Genomic DNA, 21,639 nt, shown 5'->3' on the forward strand with positions numbered 1-21,639 from the left:
TTATACTTTGCATATAAATGTAGGCATTTGAGGGGTCACATTGATATGGATTGGGCATGAAACTGCTCTTGCTGTAAGTTAATATTCAGATTGACTGAGCAAGATGTCCTGATTAAAATTAAGTTTTATAGCCTAGTTTGGCAAACTACCATCATTAATGCATTTAAATAGACTTGTTTACTGGGCATCAACCTCAATTTGCATCATTTTTATTAGAAAGAGTCATACATTTACTCTGTCTACATTACTGATGTTGCACAGTAAGGAAAAATTACTTTCAGCATACATTAAAACTATATGTGTACTTGACTATGAGAGTGGTTTTTTGCACCAAGAGTATGTCTTTGCTTTATTGAAAGTTTATTTTTAAATTTACGGCTCTTTGAAAGTTCCATGCTAATGAGTTGTTTTTCCTCAGGTATCATGATTTATATTAGCCTGCTTCTTTTGCTTATAGAATATTCTGAAGTCAAAGCTTAAATGTTTAAATAGCATTTTAGGTTTTAAAAAATAACATATAACACATTTTTTTTTTAATTTTAATTTTTTAAAAATTATTTATTTATTAAGATCTTTAAATTTTTTATAAACATATATTTTTATGCTCAGGGGTACAGGTCTGTGAATCGCCAGGTTTACACACTTCACAGCACTCACCAAAGCACATACCCTCCCCAATGTCCATAACCACACCCCCCTTCTCCCAACCCCCCTCCCCCCAGCATCCCTCAGTTTGTTTTGTGAGATTAAGAGTCCCTTATGGTTTGTCTCCCTCCCAGTTCCATCTTGTTTCATTGATTCTTCTCCTACCCGCTTAAGCCCCCATGTTGTATCACCACTTCCTCATATCAGGGAGATCATATGATAGTTGTCTTTCTCTGCTTGACTTATTTCACTAAGCATGATACGCTCTAGTTCCATCCATGTTGTCGCAAATGGCAAGATTTCATTTCTTTTGATAGCTGCATAGTATTCCATTGTGTATATATACCACATCTTCTTTATCCATTCATCTGTTGATGGACATCTAGGTTCGTTCCATAGTTTGGCTATTGTGGACATTGCTGCTATAAACATTCAGGTGCACGTGCCCCTTTGGATCACTACATTTGTATCTTTAGGATAAATACCCAATAGTGCAATTGCTGGGTCATAGGGTAGTTCTATTTTCAACATTTTGAGGAACCTCCATGCTGTTTTCCAGAGTGGTTGCACCAGCTTGTATTCCCACCAACAGTGTGGGAGGGTTCCCCTTTCTCCGCATCCTCGCCAGCATCTGTCATTTCCTGACTTGTTGATTTTAGCCATTCTGACTGGTATGAGGTGATATCTCATTGTGGTTTTGATTTGAATTTCCCTGATGCCGAGTGACATGGAGCACTTTTTCATGTGTCTGTTGGCCATCTGGATGTCTTCTTTGCAGAAATGTCTGTTCATGTCCTCTGCCCATTTCTTGATTGGATTATTTGTTCTTTGGGTGTTGAGTTTGCTAAGTTCTTTATAGATTTTGGACACTAGTCCTTTATCTGATATGTTGTTTGCAAATATCTTCTCCCATTCTGTCAGTTGTCTTTTGATTTTGTTAACTGTTTCCTTTGCTGTGCAAAAGCTTTTGATCTTGATGAAATCCCAATAGTTCATTTTTGCCCTTGCTTCCCTTGCCTTTGGCGATGTTCCTAGGAAGATGTTGCTGCGGTTGAGGTCAAAGAGGTTGCTGCCTGTGTTCTCTCAAGGATTTGATGGATTCCTTTCGCACATTGAGGTCCTTCATCCATTTTGAGTCTATTTTCGTGTGTGGTGTAAGGAAATGGTCCAATTTCATTTTTATGCATGTGGCTGTCCAATTTTCCCAGCACCATTTATTGAAGAGGCTGTCTTTTTTCCATTGGACATTCTTTCCTGCTTTGTCGAAGATTAGTTGATCATAGAGTTGAGGGTCTATTTCCAGGCTCTCTATTCTGTTCCATTGATCTATGTGTCTGTTTTTGTGCCAGTACCATGCTGTCTTGATGATGACAGCTTTGTAATAGAGCTTGAAGTCCGGAATTGTGATGCCACCAACGTTGGCTTTCTTTTTCAATATCCCTTTGGCTATTCAAGGTCTGTTCTGGTCCATATAAATTTTAGCATTATTTGTTCCATTTCTTTGAAAAAGATGGATGGTACTTTGATAAAAATTGCATTAAATGTGTAGATTGCTTTAGGTAGCATAGACATTTTCACAATATTTATTCTTCCAATCCAGGAGCATGGAACATTTTTCTATTTCTTTGTGTCTTCCTCAATTTCTTTCATAAGTACTTTATAGTTTTCTGAGTATAGATTCTTAGCCTCTTTGGTTAGGTTTATTCCTAGGTATCTTATGGTTTGGGGTGCAATTGTAAATGGGATGGACTCCTTAATTTCTCTTTCTTCTGTCTTGTTGTTGGTGTAGAGAAATGCAACTGATTTCTGTGCATTGATTTTATATCCTGACACTTTACTGAATTCCTGTATAAGTTCTAGCAGTTTTGGAGTGGAGTCTTTTGGGTTTTCCACATATAGTATCATATCATCTGCGAGGAGTGATAGTTTGACTTCTTTGCCGATTTGGATGCCTTTAATTTCCTTTTGTTGTCTGATTGCTGAGGCTAGGACTTCTAGTACTATGTTGAATAGCAGTGGTGATAATGGACATCACTGCCGTGTTCCTGACCTTAGCGGAAAGACTTTTAGTTTTTCTCCATTGAGAATGATATTTGCGGTGGGTTTTTCATAGATGGCTTTGATGATATTGAGGTATGTGCCCTCTATCCCTACACTTTGAAGAGTTTTGATCAGGAAGGGATGCTTTACTTTGTCAAATGCTTTTTCAGCATCTATTGAGAGTATCATATGGTTCTTGTTCTTTCTTTTATTGATGTTTTGTATCACATTGACTGATTTGCGGATGTTGAACCAACCTTGCAGCCCTGGAATAAATCCCACTTGGTCGTCGTGAATAATCCTTTTAATGCACTGTTGAATCCTATTGGCTAGTATTTTGGTGAGAATTTTCGCATCTGTGTTCATCAAGGATATTGGTCTATAGCTCTCTCCAAAACCTTGTCTGGTTTTGGGATCAAGGTGATGCTGGCCTCATAAAATGAGTTTGGAAGTTTTCCTTCCATTTCTATTTTTTGGAACAGTTTCAGGAGAATAGGAGTTAGTTCTTCTTTAAATGTTTGGTAGAATTTCCCCGGGAAGCCGTCTGGCCCTGGGCTTTTGTTTGTTTGGAGATTTTTAATGACTGTTTCAATCTTCTTACTGGTTATGGGTCTGTTCAGGCTTTCTATTTCTTCCTGGTTCAGTTGTGGTAGTTTATATGTTTCTAGGAATGCATCCATTTCTTCCAGATTGTCAAATTTGTTGGCGTAGAGTTGCTCATAGTATGTTCTTTATAATAGTTTGTATTTTTTTGGTGTTGTGATCTCTCCTCTTTCATTCATGATTTTATTTATTTGGGTCCTTTCTCTTTTCTTTTTGATAAGTCTGGCCAGGGTCTTATCAATTTTATTAATTCTTTCAAAGAACCAGCTCCTAGTTTTGTTGATTTGCTCTATTGTTTTTTTTGGTTTCTATTTCATTGATTTCTGCTCTGATCTTTATGATTTCTCTTCTCCTGCTGGGCTTAGGGTTTCTTTCTTGTTCTTTCTCCAGCTCCTTTAGGTGTAGGGTTAGGTTGTGTACCTGAGACCTTTCTTGTTTCTTGAGAAAGGCTTGTACCGCTATATATTTTCCTCTCAGGACTGCCTTTGTTGTGTCCCACAGATTTTGAACCGTTGTATTTTCATTATCATTTGTTCCATGATTTTTTTCAATTCTTCTTTAATTTCCCGGTTGACCCATTCATTCTTTAGAAGGATGCTGTTTAGTCTCCATGTATTTGGGTTCTTTCCAAACTTCCTCTTGTGGTTGAGTTCTAGCTTCAGAGCATTGTGGTCCGAAAATATGCAGGGAATGATCCCAATCTTTTGATACCGGCTGAGTCCTGATTTAGGATCGAGGATGTGATCTATTCTGTAGAATGTTCCATGTGCACTAGAGAAGAATGTGTATTCTGTTGCTTTGGGATGAAATGTTCTGAATATATCTGTGATGTCCATCTGGTCCAGTGTGTCGTTTACGGCCTTTATTTCCTTGCTGATCTTTTGCTTGGATGATCTGTCCAGTTCAGTGAGGGGAGTGTTAAAGTCCCCTACTATTATTGTATTATTGCTTATGTGTTTCTTTGATTTTGTTATTCATTGGTTTATATAGTTGGCTGCTCCCACGTTGGGGGCATAGATATTTAAAATTGTTAAATCTTCTTGTGTCCTTCCTCATCTCTTATTATAGTCTTTGGCTTAAAATCTAATTGATCTGATATAAGGATTGCCACTCCTGCTTTCTTCTGATGTCCATTAGCATGGTAAATTCTTTTCCACCCCCTCACTTTAAATCTGGAGGTGTCTTTGGGCTTAAAATGAGATTCTTGGCGGCAACATATAGATGGGTTTTGTTTTTTTATCCATTCTGATACCCTGTGTCTTTTGATTGGGGCATTTAGCCCATTAACATTCAGGGTAACTATTGAGAGATATGAATTTAGTGCCATTGTATTGCCTGTAAGGTGATTGTTACCATATATTGTCTCTGTTCCTTACTGATCTACCACTTGTAGTCTCTCTCTTTGCTTAGAGGACCCCTTTCAATATTTCCTGTAGAGCTGGTTTGGTGTTTGCAAATTCTTTCAGATTTTGTTTGTCCTGGAAGCTTTTAATCTCTCCTTCTATTTTCAATGATAGCCTAGCTGGATATAGTATTCTTGGCTGCATGTTTTTCTCGTTTAGTGCTCTGAAAATATGCCAGCTCTTTCTGGCCTGCCAGGTCTCTGTGGCTAAGTCTGCCTCCAATTTAATATTTTTACCATTGTATGTTACCGACTTCTTTTCCTGGGCTGCTTTCAGGATTTTCTCTTTGTCACTGAGACTTGTAAATTTTACTATTAGGTGACGGGGTGTGGGCCTATTCTTATTGATTTTGAGGGGCGTTCTCTGAACCTCCTGAATTTTGATGCTCGTTCCCTTTGCCATATTGGTGAAATTCTCCCCAATAATTCTCTCCAGTATACCTTCTGCTCCCCTCTATCTTTCTTCTTTTCTGGAATCCCAATTATTCTACTGTTGTTTCGTCTTATGGTGTCACTTATCTCTCGAATTCTCCCCTCGTGGTCCAGTAGCTGTTTGTCCCTCTTTTGCTCAGCTTCTTTATTCTCTGTCATTTGGTCTTCTATATCACTAATTCTTTCTTCTGCCTCATTTTTCCTAGCAGTGAGAGCCTCCATTTTTGATTGCACCTCATTAATAGCTTTTTTGATTTCAACTTGGTTAGATTTTAGTTCTTTTATTTCTCCAGAAAGGGCTTTTATAACTCCCAAGAGGGTTTCTCTAATATCTTCCATGCCTTTTTCGAGCCCGGCTAGAACCTTGAGAATTGTCATTCTGAACTCTAGATCTGACATATTACCGATGTCTGTATTGATTAGGTCCCTAGCCTTTGGTACTGCCTCTTGTTCTTTTTTTTGTGGTGAATTTTTCTGCCTTGTCATTTTGTCCAGATAAGAGTATATGAAGGAGCAAGTAAAATACTAAAAGGGTGGCAAGAACCCCAGGAAAATATGCTTTGACCAAATCAGAAGAGATCCCAAATTGTGAGGGGGGTGAAAAGGGATAAAAAGAGGTTCAAAAAGAAAGAAAGAAAGAAAAGAAAAGAAAAAAAAAGAAAAGAATTTTAAAAAGAAAACAAATAAAGAAAAATATAAAAAAGAAAAAATATATATATTAGATAAACTAGTTTAAAAACGTTAAAAAAGAAAAGGGTAGAAGTTAAAAAAAAATTTAGCAGAAGAAGAGAAAAAAAAATGAAAAGGAAAAAAATTAACTGCAAGACTAAAAAAAATCACAGGGAAAAAGCCATGAGTTCCGTGCTTTGCTTTCTCCTCCCCTGGAATTCTGCGGCTCTCCTTGGTATTGAAACCACACTCCTTGGTAGGAGAACTTGGTCTTGGCTGGATTTCTTGTTGATTTTCTGGGGGAGGGGCCTGGTGTAGTGATTCTCAAGTGTCTTTGCCCCAGGCGGAATTGCTCCGCCCTTACCAGGGGCCGGGCTGAGTAATCCGCTGGGGTTTGCTTTCAGGAGCTTTTCTTCCCTGAGCACTTTCCGTAGAGTTCCAGAGGACGGGAATACAAATGGCGACCTCCTGGTCTCCAGCCCGGAGGAGCCGAGAGCCCGGGGCCCCTCTCCTCAGTGTGCCCTCAGAGAACAGCATCTAGTAACTCCCGTCTGTCTGACCTCCAGCCGCGCTCTGAGCTCACCGAGCCTGTGACCGGTCCAAGGTAACACGGAGCTAGCTCTGAGGTTACTGTCGGCTCTGTCTCCGTAGCCGGCCCTCCCGCTCCAATACCTGCAAACTCTGTGACACTCAGACACCCCCAGTCCTTCTGTGACCCTGCGGGACCTGAGGCCACGCTGACCCCGCGTGGGCTTTTCCCTGGTTTAGCCTCTGGAGCGATGTCCCTCAGAGGAACAGACTTTTAAAAGTCCTGATTTTGTGTTCCGTTGCTCCACCGCTTGCCAGGAGCTGGCCCCTCCCCCTGGGGTCTATCTTCCCGTCCCTTTGGATTCACTTCTCCGCCAGTCCTACCTTTCAGAAAGTGGTTGTTTTTTCTGTTTATAGAATTGCTGTTCTTCTTCTCTTGGATCTGCCAATGGATTTGCAGGTGTTTGCAATCCTTAGATAAGCTATCTAGCTGATCTCCTGCTAGCTGAATTAGTCTCAGCCTGCTACTTCTCCGCCATCTTGACTCCTCTCCATATAACACATTATTAATTAATTAAAAACTTTTGAGATGCTCTTATTTCATCCTTAGTTTTAGAATTTATATATTTCTAGTGAAATAATTATGTTATTTAAATACTTATAAGCCAGAGCTCCTGGGTGGCGCAGTCTGTTAAGTTTCTGACTCTTGCTTTCAGCTCAGGTCCTCATCTTTGGTTTGTGAAATGTCAGGTACCATGCTGAGCCAGTGTCTGCTCAAGACTTTATCTCCCGGGGCGCCTGGGTGGCTCAGTGGGTTAAGCCGCTGCCTTCGGCTCAGGTTATGATCCCAGGGTCCTGGGATCGAGTCTCGCATCGGGCACTCTGCTCAGCAGGGAGTCTGCTTCCCTCTCTCTCTCTCTCTGCCTGCCTCTCCTTCTACTTGTGATTTCTCTCTGTCAAATAAATAAATAAATAAATAAAATCTTAAAAAAAAAAAAAAAGACATTATCTCCCTTGTCCCCTGCTCCTCCCCGCACACTCTAGGGCTCTCTCTCTTAAATTTGTAAATCAGTAAATCTTTAAAAGAAATAGAACACTTGAAAGCCATTGTATATTTGTCTTTATATCTTTAGTCATAATAAATAGCAATAGATGAGGCTTGAATTGCATAAAGGAAATGGAAAATGGTTTCAAAATGTTTACATAAGCTTCCTTAAAACTTAGACTTTTTATTTCCATTTTTCCCCTTAAAGATTTTATTTATTTGAAAGAGAAAGAAAGAGAGCATAAGCCAGAGTGGCCAGGGGCAGAGGGAGAGGGAGAAGCACATTCCCCACTGAGCTTGACAAGGGGCTCAATTCCAGGACCCCAGATCACAACCTGAGCAGAGATCCCAACCTGAGCCACACGGGAGCCCCCACTTTATTTTTCCATTTGAAAAAATGTTGAATAAAACATTTCAGGGACTTCCTTAAGAAGCTCAGGATCTTACTGTAAAATGCAGGTGTGAGACAAACTTTATAAAGAATGAATGGACACACATCAGTAAGAAAAAGGACAAAAACCAAATGGTCATTTAAGTCATTTAAGTAGATGCAGATAAAGCATTTGACAAAATACAGCATCCATTCACGATAAACATCCTCAACAAAGTACGTCTAGAGGAAACGTACCTCAACATAATAAAGGCTGCATATCAAAAACTCAACAATAAACATCATAGTTAAGTATGAGTGCTTTTCCCCTAAGATCAGAAACCCCAATGGTCCAACAATCAGACTATTGGGTATTTATCCAAAGAATATGAAAATGCTAATTCAGAGCAATACATACATCCCTGTGTTTATTGCAGCTTTATTTACAATAGCCAAATTATGGAAAGAACCAAATGTACATCAACTGATGAATGTATAAAGAAGGTGTGGTGTGTATATATATACAATAGACTATTACTCATCCATCAAAAAAATGAACTTTTGACATTTGCAACAACATGGATAGAGCTAGAGAGTGTAATGCTAAGTGAAATAAGTCAGAGAAAGACAAATATGATATGATTTCACTTACATGTGAAATTTAAGAAATAAAACAAATGAACGTAGGAGAAAAAAGACAAGTCAAGAAACAGACTCTTAACTATAGACAACAAATTGATGGTTACCGGAAGGGAGATGGGAGGTGGGTGAGTAAAACAGTTGATGGGAATTAAGCGGCATGCTTATGATGAGCAGTGAGTAATGTCTAGAAATGTTTAATCACTCTATTGTTCACTTGTAACTAATATGACACTGCGTGTTAACTATACTGGAATGAAAATAAAAAGCTTAATACTGAGTGAATAGATAGAAGGAGCTATGCTTTTCTCTTCAAGAAAGTGGAAAAAGCAAAGAGAATAACAAATACTAGTATTTATCTATTGTGCTAAGTGTCTTACATATAATGACTGGAATAATCCTCCCAGCACCTTTGTATGGTAGGTAGCATTAACACCATTTTAAAGATGGACAGACTAGTCTTTCAACTGGTAGGAGCAGAACCAGAATTTAGAATTGGGACTCATGCCCAGTGTTTTCTTATGACTGTGAAAGAGTGATTCTTTCCACAGGCTAACAGAAACAGAATCCTAGTACTCTGCCCTTCCAAAGATAGCTAATACAAAGTTTAAAGGGGAAGACTAGAGATGCTGAGGAGCCAACCTTTGTATTCCAAAGAACACTTGACAATAAGGGGTTGCAGATTAATTTAGGACTGCGAAAACAGCCAAGAAAATTAAAGCACTTAAGTCTATTCCAGTGAATCCAAAATAATACTTTGGCTTTTTTTGTTTTTAAATTTTTGTACTATATTATTAAAGCCTTGTAAAGAGAAAGTGGAAGCTGAGAATATATTAATAGTTAAGAACGTAGAAGATAAGTGGGGAACTAACTTGAAGGGATAATTTACTAAAGATCTTAAACTTTCAGTAACCAAACATTTGCAATGCATTCGGTATACTAATATTGAAAAGTACACCTGAAGAGGTTTCTGTTTTTCAATTTTTCAATTTGGCAGAAGGTGTTTTGTTGTTGTTGTTGTTGTTTTAACAGTCTTTATACTTTATTCAGAATTCCTTAGTTTTTACTTAATGCTATTTTTCTTTTCCATGACTCCAAACAAAATATCACATTACATTCCATATTAGCTTTATTTATCTTACTCCATCCCTTTGGCAGAAGTTTTTTAAAAGCATTAGGCAGTTTGTATACTTTGCAGAGGTTTCTCAGTTAAAACTTTCATTGCTTAGATGTTCATATAGAAAAAGGTGGTTTTTTTTAAATAATCTTTTGTTTTTTTTTTTTTAAGATTTTATTTATTTGACAGACAGAGGACACAAGTAGGCAGAGAGGCAGGCAGGGAGGTGGAGAGAAGTAGGCTCCCTGCTGAGCAGAGAGTCCAATGTGGGGCTCCATCCCAGGACCCTGGGATCATGACCTGGGCTGAAGGCAGAGGCTTTAACCCACTGAGCCACCCAGGCGCCCTGAAAAAGGTGTTTTAGAGAGCAATTTTTTAATGTGTACTAACATTGTATTGTCATTGAATTCAGATCTCTACTGAAAATCTTTCCTAGGGAAACAATACAGAATTAGAGAAAAAAAAAATAACTACATATGAACTTCTGTCTCTCTATATATCCTAAGTTTATATTTAGGGTGTGTGTGTGGGTATATTTGTATATATGTATATATATTACATATATATAAAGTAGCTGTTGTAGATATACAAATATATATGTATATAGGTTGGTTGATTAGTTGTTTAGACAGATGACAGAGAGGGAAGAAGGCAGTCAAGTTTTGCCTTCTTAAAAAAGAGGTGTGTAACTATTGTAAATTATAACTGTAGCCACATAGAAAATCATTATAGTTTTATAGTGTAATGTTAAGTGAAAAACACAGGATAGAAATAACTGTACTGTAAGAATTGGCTGTAGTGCTTAAATCTGGAGTAATGTGAAAATGCAATGCGTGTCAAAAAATAATGGAAAGAAATAGACATGATTTTTCCCTATGATGTGGTACTTTTATATAACTACTAAAAATACCATGAACTATTAGATTTTTAAAGGAATATATTTTAACCTGATAATAATAAAAATGCAGCATGGGTCTGTTATAAAGTTCTGAGTTAAGCCTGTGTATCCACTGGGTTATAACATTATGCTACGGACATACCCTCATTTGCTTCTTACCAGCAATCCTAAGTTTACATTTTAGGGCCTAACCATACATCTGTTGTTGAATTCCTTATTTTAATTCAGTAACAAGTAAAATTTGATAATATTTTTTCTGTTAAAATTACTTCACTGTGTCGATGTAGTTTTGTAGTGTGTGGGGGGGTGGGTGGGTAGAGAGTTAGAAAAACTCTTTCTGCATGAGGCTTTGATCTTTGCTTAACTGTCTAGCTCTGTTTCCTTGAAAACCTATAAAACTTGGAATGTCAACTACTGCTTTTATAGTAAAAATTATTCTGGGTCTGGACTAGGAGAACTGTTAGTACTTGATGGAAGGCATAACTTTGAGCATCCTTGAATTCAGAACTTCTGTAGCGTGCATGAGCACTGTGGATTCTGGAGTTTTGATACCAGAGTCTTCCCTAAATCTGTCCCATATGGGTCTCATCACCTCATGCCTGAACTGACTTGGCAGAAGAAGAATGCCTCATGCTGCTTTGCTAACCTCACATCCTGCTGAGTGGTGCCAGTGGGACCTCAGATGGTATGTGGGTCTGCAGATTTTAGTTCATCCTAAGACCCCTAGAAGGTATTGCTGTAGTATAATTCTACAGTTAGTTTGTAATTTTCAAAGTGACAAAAGTAGCATTTTAACTTCATATTAGTTAATTACTTAGTTCCTTTAGTTTTATCAGTACTTTGAGAAGAACATTTGACTACGAGTCTAGAGACAGGGATTTTAGTCCTAGGTTTTTAATAATGTATTATATTACCTTGGGCAGGTCAGTTAATCTTTGAAATTAAATTTTCTTAAGTGTTAGATAAGAAATTTGACCAGTATCCTTTCTGGTGTCTCTTCCAATGCAAAATCCAATACTTCTTTTATTTTCTTTCATTGTAAGTTAATTTTTAATTTTCTTTTATGGAGAGCATTCCAGATTTCTTTTAGCCTGGCAGATGATCAGAAAGCTGAAAGCCTAAGGTGCTACAGTGTGCATTCTTTCAAATTTTGCTTTTGGAAGAGTTGTCACATTATAGCCACGTAATTAGAAAAGAAACATTTACTGCCTTTACAGTAGAATTTAAAGAATTTAAAAATACTTGAGGAACTGGGGTGCCTGGATGGCTCAGTCGGTTAAGCATCTGCCTTTGACTCAGGTCATGATCTGGGGTCCTGAAATCAAGCCCCACATTGTCGGGCCCTGTATCATTGGGCTTCTTGCTCAGCATGCAGCCTGCTTCTCTTTCTCCTTCTGCCTGCTGCTCTCCCACTTGTGCTTTCTTTCTGCCAAAGAAATAAACGTAAAAATCAAAAATTAAAAAAAAATTTTTGAGGAGCTTTGGGAGGAGAAAACATTGAATGTTTGAAAAGCTTTTCATTATTTTAAGATTTTGGTCTCAACTTTCATTTATAGGTTGTAAACTGGCTTGAAGGCCCTGGATCAGAACAACTACGAGCCCAGTGGGGGATTGGAGACTCCATCCGAGCCTCCCAGGCCCTACAGCAGAAGCATGAAGAGATTGAGAGCCAGCACAGTGTGAGTCCCTCTCCTCTGCAGGTTACAGGCTGTTGTTACTGGGCATAATTAGGAGCCTGTGTGGTGCTAAGGGATAAGTTGCTATAAACTTTGGTATAGGACATAAAATAGAGTATGTTTAATATTTAGAGGCCATAAAGAACATTTTGACCATTTAGTATGTATTTATTGGAAGTTTGGTTTTGCTTTGCCTCCAGTATAGTTTATATATTTCTATAGAAACAAATCCATGTGAAATTTAAAAAAATTACCATGACAGAATAAAGAGTGATAGTGCAAAAATAAAACCTTCGTCTGCAGTCCTGAGACAGAAATTATAATCCTTAAATCCTCAGAGGGAGGCTTGGGATGTTCCTGCTTTATTAGAGAGAGTACAGTACAGTTAATGCCTGAGAATAATTGCAGAACTGTTGCATTAATCACAACTAATTGAGAGTGAGTGCAGAGGGTGCAGGATATCTTTCCATTCTTTGTGCATTTAGGAGCTCCCACTTGTAATTCTGAAGAAGATGATCAAACAAATCAGTTATAAAATTAGAAAATGATCTGTGGGCAGATTATAGATAATCATTCAGGAGGGCTTAAAATTTAACAACTTGTGTATGGAGGAAGTTGATATATGTTAAGCTCTTGCTCTGTTAAAGTTAACTCTTCATTATTGAGAAAGTGATCATCTGGGGGTGGGAGGTTGGGGTACATGGTGGTGGGTATTATGGAGGGCACGGATTGCATGGAGCACTGGGTGTGGTGAAAAAATAATGAATACTGTATTTCTGAAAATAAATAAATTAATTTATTAAAAAAAAATGAGAGAGAAAGTGATCATCTGCTTTGTGGATCAATTAGTTCATCATTTTTTCCCCCCAGTCATATTATTTCTGATAGCAATTTAAATAGGTTGACTAGAAAAGTAGAAAAATAAACAGATTCATTAATTTCTATCTCCTTAGATTATCTGGCTTAAAAAAAGCGATCAGTTTACACACACACACACACACACACACACACACACACCATTCAACCTTGCATTTAATATGAAGAATAAAACATCTTTCCCATAAATAGGTAATAAAAGAAGTTAGCCTTCCCCTCAAACAAAAGCAAAAACAAATCCAGATGCTCAGAAGACACTCTGATTGGATTTATGTGTTAATTGAGAAAAAAAGTCATGTGTTCAGATGAATCCCAATCACTAGGCTCTAAATGCACAATAATAGAGAACTAAAAAAACATTGTTCAATAACAGTTTTAAACTCTGGGCTCAGATAAGATTTATGTATTATGTGAACATCTAAGTTTTTCTTTTCCCTTTAACTTCCCCAATTGAAGTGGTAGTTAAAAGTTGAGTAGTATTAATAAATGTATATTTTAACTACTGTTTACTAAAGATATTTTAAACAATATTTGACGTTATTTTCCTCTTTTATATATACCATTCTGTTCAGCTCCTTATATTGTTTTCTTTGTAATATTCCCCAGATCAGCTTTAATAATATGTTGTATTGGCAGATAAAATATATACTGTACTCTGTAGTATCTGTAATCTAGCTGAGAGAATAATATGGAAGAGATATCACAAGATTTGGATTTGAAATCATCTAAAGATTGTATATTGTCTGCAGTTTTCCTAATTAGTATTCTTAAGAGATTGATTGATGGATAAAGAGGGAAGGGGAAGAGGGAAGGACAAAGGGAAAGGGAGAGAGAATCTTAAGCAGGCTCCATGCCCACTGCAGAGCCCTATGCCGTGCTTGATCTCACAACCCTAACCTGAGCCAAAAATTAAGAGTCGGGTGTTTAACTGACTGAGCCACCCGAGCATCCCAGTACTTATAAAAGATTGAAATGAAATCTTATGAAATCCTATAATTGAAAAAAATCTGTATATTTTATTCATTTCACAGGGTCCAACATAATGCTTTTTCCTTTTATGCTAATAAAATATACTGAGTAATTTGTATTTAGCTTCTAACTCCTGTTCCTGAGGTTATAATCTTTTATTGTTCTTGGTACTTTTTATTTTTATTATTTTTTAAAATTTTATTTATGTATTTTTAAGATTTTATTTAAGGGATGCCTGGGTGGCTTATTCGGTTAAACGTCTGCCATTGGCTCAGGTCATGATCCCAGGGTCTTGGGATTGAGCCCCATGTCAGGCTCTGCTCAGTGGGGAGCCTGCTTCTCCTTCTGCTTGCCTCCCCACCTGTGTCAAATAAATTTTAAAAAAATCTTTAAGGATTGTATTTATTTATTTGAGAGAGAGTGCACACACTTGCGCACAGCGTGAGTAGAGAGGAGCAGAGGGAAAGGATCTCAAGCAGACTCTACACTCAACCTGCCACAGGGCTTGGATCTCAGGATCCTGAGATCATGACCTGAGCCTAAACTGAGAGCTGGAGCTTAACCCAGGCACCTCTCTTGGTACTTTATAAATAACGTAATTCTTTTGATATTTTTGATACTGTTGTGACTTATTTGAACCCTGTGGATTGTTCTGGAGCATGTTACTATAGGGTAACCATATCCTATAGTCTGCACCCCCCCTTTCTTAAAAGATTGTATGTATTTAATTATTTATCAGAGAGAGAAAGAGAGAGCATGAGCATGTGTGCACAAGAAGGGGAGTGGCAGGCAGAGGGAGAAGCAGGCTCCATGCTGAGCAAGGACACTGATGCAGAACTCGATCCCAGGACCCTGAGATCATGACCTGAGCTGAAGCCCACACTTAGCCAACTGAGCTACCCAGGCATCCCACTATTTTTGGTTCTTGAAAACAGTATTTGCTGTAAAATATTGTAGACTTCCATCTAGAGGATTTGGTTATGAAGGTATCCCCAGAGTCCTTTATGTAAAGATACATGACACTTGAGGGCCCTAAAGACAGGATTTATCTACATTATATTATTTTTTAAAGATGTCAAGAGGAATAATTATACTTTGAAGTTAGATTATGTACCTATTATAAAGAAATTCACAAAAGGAATTGAAAAACATCTTTTATGTTGCATACAGTATGGATGAAATTATAAATAGTATACATAGAGATTCTTGTGTTTAGATTTTTATTTTTGTATTTTTATTTATAAAGTTTAAAAATCAATTTATTTTACTTATTTTTTAAAAATATTTTATTTATTTGAGAGAGACCTCTGTAAGAGATAAATACAGCATGAACTGGGGTTGGGACAGAGGGAGAGGGAGAAGTAGACTCCTTGCTCGATGTGGAGCTCCATCCCCGTACCCCAAAATCATGCCTGCAGCCGAAGGCTGACACTTAACCAACTGGGCCACCCAGGTGCCCCTAAAATTAATTTAAATGAAAAAATTATTTATGGATAGCTCTGTGTGTTCAGGTTTACTTATAATGTGAATAAAATTTCAGAACTTTTGAATTGGAGAGGATCTTACAGATTCTTCTAATGTCATCACCTTATTTTTATATGAATAAACTGGGAGAGAACATTTTTCGGTCACTGGGTAGCTAGACTCGGTTGAAACACCAGTCTCTTCATACTCTTGGAGTTCTTTTTCCTCTCTCTGTTTCTCAGTATTTCTCTCTCTCTTTCTCCCTTTTTATATTTTTCTGTCTCTGTCAGTCTGTCTCACCTGCTTACTGGCTAGCTCGCAACGAAAGCTACTCATGGATATACTTAAGATAATAAAACTTTTTTTTCCTTCCTATACTCTTAATATTTGAGGACATATGCACATATATTGTTTGCATTCATGGACCTGGTGCTTCAGAGAAAAGAGAAACACTGATGGTTTATGGATTTCATTTCTTTAAATGATGTATGTCAGTTTCAAAATTGGGAGGTGGGGACAAATTGAATGGGAGTGTAGAAGAAACAGAATTGGTCAGGAGTTGATAGTTAGTTGATGGATGGCACATGAGATTCATTATACTGTTCTTTCCACTTTTGAATAGTTTGAAATTTTTCATTTTACAAGGTTTACAAATGAGAATTGCACTGTAACCAATAGGTGGCACTACATTGTTACCTTGAGAATAGGTTGATTCAGGATGAGTATATTAGCTTATGATGTTCCAATATTTTATTAAAAGCTTTTCTCTTTGTAAAAAGAGGAACGCTTTAAAGCATATGTTGGAGTTGTTCAGGTCTTAATGAAATTATGACAAATTTCTGATATATTGATTGGTTAATAGGGATAGAAATTAACATACCATTTTGTGTTAAATCACTCTGTCGAGTATTAAATTTTAGATTCTTATAAAAGCATAATCTTAAAGCTAAAAATAAACCCAAATTTATTAGAATATTTAGTTTTAATATACAGAAAATGAAAATATTACAAATATGTAGTTCTTTGTCAAAAGGAAGTTTGCTTTTTTAATATGAAGGAGGTAAGCACAACAAAAAATAACAAGATATAAGAAAAACGGTAATAGTAACTTAAAGTACATTTTAATGTGTTTTAGTTCAGTAATCAGATTTTTTCTTTTGGGCTGAGGTAGGTGGTTGTTAGGGAAAACATGTCATAGGACTGTGCAGAAGTATAAATCTCTGAAGCTTTAGGATTCCATTCATATCTCCCATCTCACAATGCTGACTTTTGGTCTTCAAAGAGAACATTGTTGTGTCTTGCCTAATAGTAAGCAGCAAAACAGGTGTGCATGAAGGGTCAAAACCCATCTCTCACGAACATACTGACCTTAATCAAGTGATCTGGCACTGTTTCTTTCCTTCTAGATTAGAATTCCTGTGTCTTGGTTTGAGCATAAATACCCATTATTTCAGCAGCTGTGCATCACCACCAGTTCCTGCACTATTCCATTGTCAATCGAGATGACTACCTCTGTCCTACCATGTGAGCATTCAAGCTCATTTCTTACCTACCATCTAAATACAAACTGCATGTCTTAGAATTGATTTTTTTCCTGCGCAGTTAAATGTTCATAAAAGGTAGGCCCGAGGATGGCCAAAACTGAACTGAATGCAGCCTGTTCAGCTAAGGTTCTATAAATTTTATATTTTCCTATTTCCTAGGAAAAAAACATTTTGATTAATCTGAAGAGAGAGAGTGTGTGTGTGCCTGTGCATTCCAGATTTTATTCCCTTACATCCCAGAGAGACTGATTATTTCTTTAGGAAAACCTCAGTTCCTAATGTGAGTTTCTTTAATTTCAAGAAAAATACTAGTTCTTAAATTGTTTACCTCCTTGTTCTAGTTATTAGGGCCTTTATTTTATAGGTTCAGACTAGGAAAAAAAATAAACCCCAGTATGGTTGTTCTTAAACCTTAGTGGTTCTAAGAGTCACCTGAAGCGACTGTTAAACTGCCTACAGACTCTGACTTAGTAGGTCAGGGGTGGAGCTTTGGTATTTTTAGTAAGCACCTTGGTAATATGGTATAGATAGTTCTCACTGTAAGACATGGTGACCCAGGATGCTAATCCTTTAGCCTACTATTTTTCTTTGAATCATGACTCTTACTTCTTCAAAGAATTGGATTAATTATTTGTTTAGAATATTAACTAAATTTACAAGTACTATAGAGAATACTGTGAAATCCCTTTTTATTTTAGAACACTACTGTGATATTTTTCTCAAGTTGTATTTTCTGCTTTAAATCCACCTCCGTTAAACTTTATAATCACTCTCTGGGGGCGCCTGGGTGGCTCAGTGGGTTAAGCCTCTGCCTTCGGCTCCGGTCATGATCCCAGGGTGCTGGGATCAAGCCCCGATTTGGGCTCTCTGCTCAGCAGGGAGCCTGCTTCCTCCTCTCTCTCTGCCTGCCTCTCTGCCTACTTGTGATCTCTCTGTCCAATAAATAAATAAAATCTTTATAAAAAATTTTAAAAATATATAATCACTCTGTGGTTTCAAAAGTATTTTACACATAGTATTATGTAATTAATTTATACAATAACCAATAAGGTAGGTAAGACCGATGATATCATCACTGTTATACAGAACAGGGTTTCTCAGTCTTGGCCCTATGACACTTTGGGCAGATGGATCTTTGTTGTAGTGGCTATCCTGTACATTATAGGGTCATTTGGCCGCATCACTGGCCTCTACCCACTGGATGCATTAGTATTGCGCCCTCTCCATTGTGGCCAAAAATGTCTCTGGATATTGCAAAATATTCCCTCTGAAGCAAAATAGCCCCCAGTTGAAAATCACTGCTCGAAAGGAAAAACAAATAAACAAAAAAACAGGTTCTGAGAGATAAGTGAGTTAATGAAGATGACACCCCTTTATAAGGAAAAAAGACCTTGAGTTCGTCTTTCACATCCATTGTTCTTTTCTCTACATCTGACTACATTGTCTATATAATAATATTCAGAAATTTCATAGTAGTTCAAGCAATAAAACAACATGAAAAAATAGAGAAGCCCAAGTTTTAGGTACAGGGCACAAGAGTATACCACATTTAGAGCAGTACCTATTACCTACTTAATTTAATATCAGCTAATCTACAGTATCTGATATGAAGTGCTTTATATGTTCATTTGCTACATATTAACTGAACACATAATAAATGTCACAGGTTCTAGACTCTTGGCTATATAGCACTGTCTTATAATATGGAATTTAAGTTCATATTGGAAAAAAGGGAATGGAGAGAAGGTAAGGCAAGGCTTTTAGGAAAGGCCTCTCTGAGATCACATTTAATCAGAAACCTTGAAATGATGTGAAGGAGCAATTCAAGCAAAAGGCAGTTCAGATTGAGGACACAGAAGTAAAAACACTGTAGGTAGGTGCTTACTTGCCATTGTAATGGAACAGCAAGTTATGTTGGTGGTGTTGTAGTGCAGTGAGCAAGGTCACACAAAACAATGTTTCTAAGGGAGTCCGGAGCCAAATCATGTCCATTTCACCCCCAAAAGGGAACTTGACATTTATTTTATTTTTTTTTAAGGATTTTATTTATTTATTTGGGGGGAGAGGGAGAGAACACAAGCAGGGGGAGCAGTAGGCAGAGAGGGAGAAGCAGCCTCCCCACTGAGCGGAGAGCCAGACATGGAGCTTGATCCCATGACCCTAGTATCATGACCTGAGCTGAAGGCAGATGCTGAAACGACTAAGCCACTCATGCGTCCCTTGTCATTTATTATATTTTTTAAGATTTTATTTATTTGACAGAGATCACAAGTAGGCAGAGAGGCTGGCAGAGAGAGGTAGGGAAGCAGGGTCCCTGCTGAGCAGAGAGCCTGATGCAGGGCTCGATCCCAGGACCCACTGAGCCACCCAGGCGCCGCTTGACATTTATTTTACATGTTACATGAAATCATTGGAGGGATTTTTTTTTTTTCTTAAAGATTTTATTTATTTATTTGACAGAGAGATCACAAGTAAGCAGAGAGACAGGCAGAGAGAGAGGAAGGGAAGCAGGCTCCCTGCCGAGCAGAGAGCCTGATGTGGAACTCGATCCCAGGACACTGAGATCATGACCTAAGCCAAAGGCAGCGGCTTAACCCACTGAGCCACCCAGGCGCCCCCATTGAAGGGATTTTTGAGCAGAGAAATGATACATTTTTTTTTCTTTTCTTTTTTATTAACATATAATGTATTATTAGACCCAGGGGTACAGGTCTGTGTGATACATGTTTTTAAAAAGATCTCTGGGAGGGGCGCCTGGGTGGCTCAGTGGTTTAAAGTCTCTGCCTTCAGCTCAGGTCATGATCCTAGGGTCCTGGGATGGAGCCCTGCACAGGCTCTCTGCTCAGCAGGGAGCCTGCTTCTCTTCTTCTCTTTCTGCCTGCCTCTCTGCCTCTGTCTGTCAAATAAATAAATAAAACTCTTAAAAAAAAAAATCTCTGGGGGCACCTGGGTGGCTCAGTAGGTTAAAGCCTCTACCTTTGGCTCAGGTCATGATCCCAGGATCTTGGGATCAAGCCCCGCATCGGGTTTTCTGCTCAACAGGGAGCTTGCTTCCCCTTCCCCCACCCTCACCCCCGCCTACCTCTCTGCCTGCTTTTGATCTCTGTCTGTCAGATAAATAAATAAAATATTTAAAAATAAATAAATAAAATAAAAAGATATCTGGCTACCATGTGGAAAATAAGGACTAGGAACAAACAACAAAACAGGAAGACTGGAGACTAATAGTATGGAGGCAGTAGATGTAGTAAGCAGTTGTCACATTGCTGAGGTTGAGCCAGCAAGTCTTGCTCTTGTAAGAATCAGGTGTTTGGCCTTAGCCACTCTTAAGTTGGGAAAGACTGTGAGAGAAGCAGGTTGGGATTCTACAGAATTTGTAGCTTCAGGGGCAGGTTAAATTTTAGATGTCTAATACTCATCCAAATGGAGATAGTTGGTGGACACTTGAGGATCACTGTCGGGTTCAGGGAAGGGGACAAGGTGAGGATATTAATGTGGGAATTATCAGCATATAAGTGTTATTTAAAGGCATGGGACCAGATGAACTCATCCAAGCCCAAAGAGTACAATTTAGAAGAAAAGAACCTTTGGAAAACTGAACCCCAGGTCACTCCTAATTTTGGAAGGCAAGAAGCAGAAGGAGGGCAGCAGAACTGTTGTGTCTGAGGAAAGAATAGAAAAAGGCATTTCAAGAAGGAAGTGGTTGCCTTTGTAAAATGCAACTGAGAGACCCAAATTAGGTAAAGACTGAGAATTTGCTAAGAGCGGGAAGGACAAAATCCTGATGAGAATGGGTTAACAAGGGAATGGGAAATAGGAGATAGAATGAGTATAGAGTATTCCTTTAAGGGACAGCCTTGGTCTTGAGTGCAGTTCTGTTTTTTAATATAAGATACTGCACCTTATTTGTATGCTGGTAGAAATAATCCAATTAAGAAGAATGAATTGATGATGGGAGAGAAAAGATAAGTGCAAGGGCAAAGCCTTGTGTAGGTAATAGAGGACAAAGAGTGCAAGTTAAGTGGCTACTTTAGAACCAGGGACAGTTCATCTGCTATTTTAGTGGGGAGGGCGAAGCACAAGGCTGCAGAAAAGAGGGAGGGTCATAGGTTTGTCGGAGAGAAAATGAAGTTAGAGTTTTGGCTGGGAATGAAGAGAGGGAAAGGGAGTTGGAGATTTAAGGAGTGAAAAAAACAAATAATCATGAGAGTGGGAAAATTCATTGACTAGAGAAATAGGATTGCTGAAGGTCTATTTGAGGTTATTTATATACTTTATATACTTTTATGTGGAGAGAATCTATATATTTACATACACTATAACTTTAAAAAGACACCTGTTCACATCATTGTTATTATCCAGCCATATTGCTGCTCTGGTGTAGGTATACAGTAGGCAGAGATACCAGGTCTGAGGTCTTGACAGGTGGATTGGAAAAGGAAGATGCAGGGCATGAGTATGGGTTATGCTCTGGGAGGTGATTATAGCCTCTGATCAAAGACAGAAGTGAGGATGTGGGACTCTTTCGTGCTGGGCCATGAAACAAGCAGGTCAGTGGATTGGGTAGTCTCATGGAGCTGTAGGAGTGAGTTGTCCTTAAGAGTGTGACCAAGAGAGTCAGTAGCTGGTGGTTAGAGAATGAGATTCTTGAAGCTTTGGGAGCTGTATGGTAATACATGATTACGACAAGAATTTACATGTGTTGGAGTAGGTAGCTGATTT

General features: G+C 38.1%; 1 protein-coding gene across 4 annotated transcripts in view; it reads left to right on the forward strand.

Moving 5' to 3' along the window:
- The window catches only part of SESTD1 (SEC14 and spectrin domain containing 1), a 136,173-nt gene that overhangs the window by 95,149 nt on the left and 19,385 nt on the right, over positions 1 to 21,639 (forward strand). For all 4 annotated transcript variants that reach the window (XM_082689364.1, XM_082689362.1, XM_082689363.1 and 1 more), the window contains one exon: positions 11,945 to 12,067. In XM_082689364.1, the coding sequence (XP_082545490.1) occupies positions 11,945 to 12,067 (123 nt within the window). The remainder of the gene's footprint in view (positions 1 to 11,944; positions 12,068 to 21,639) is intronic.

This window comes from Mustela nivalis, assembly GCF_964662115.1.
Source record: "Mustela nivalis genome assembly, chromosome: 11".
Taxonomy (NCBI): Eukaryota; Metazoa; Chordata; class Mammalia; order Carnivora; family Mustelidae; genus Mustela; species Mustela nivalis.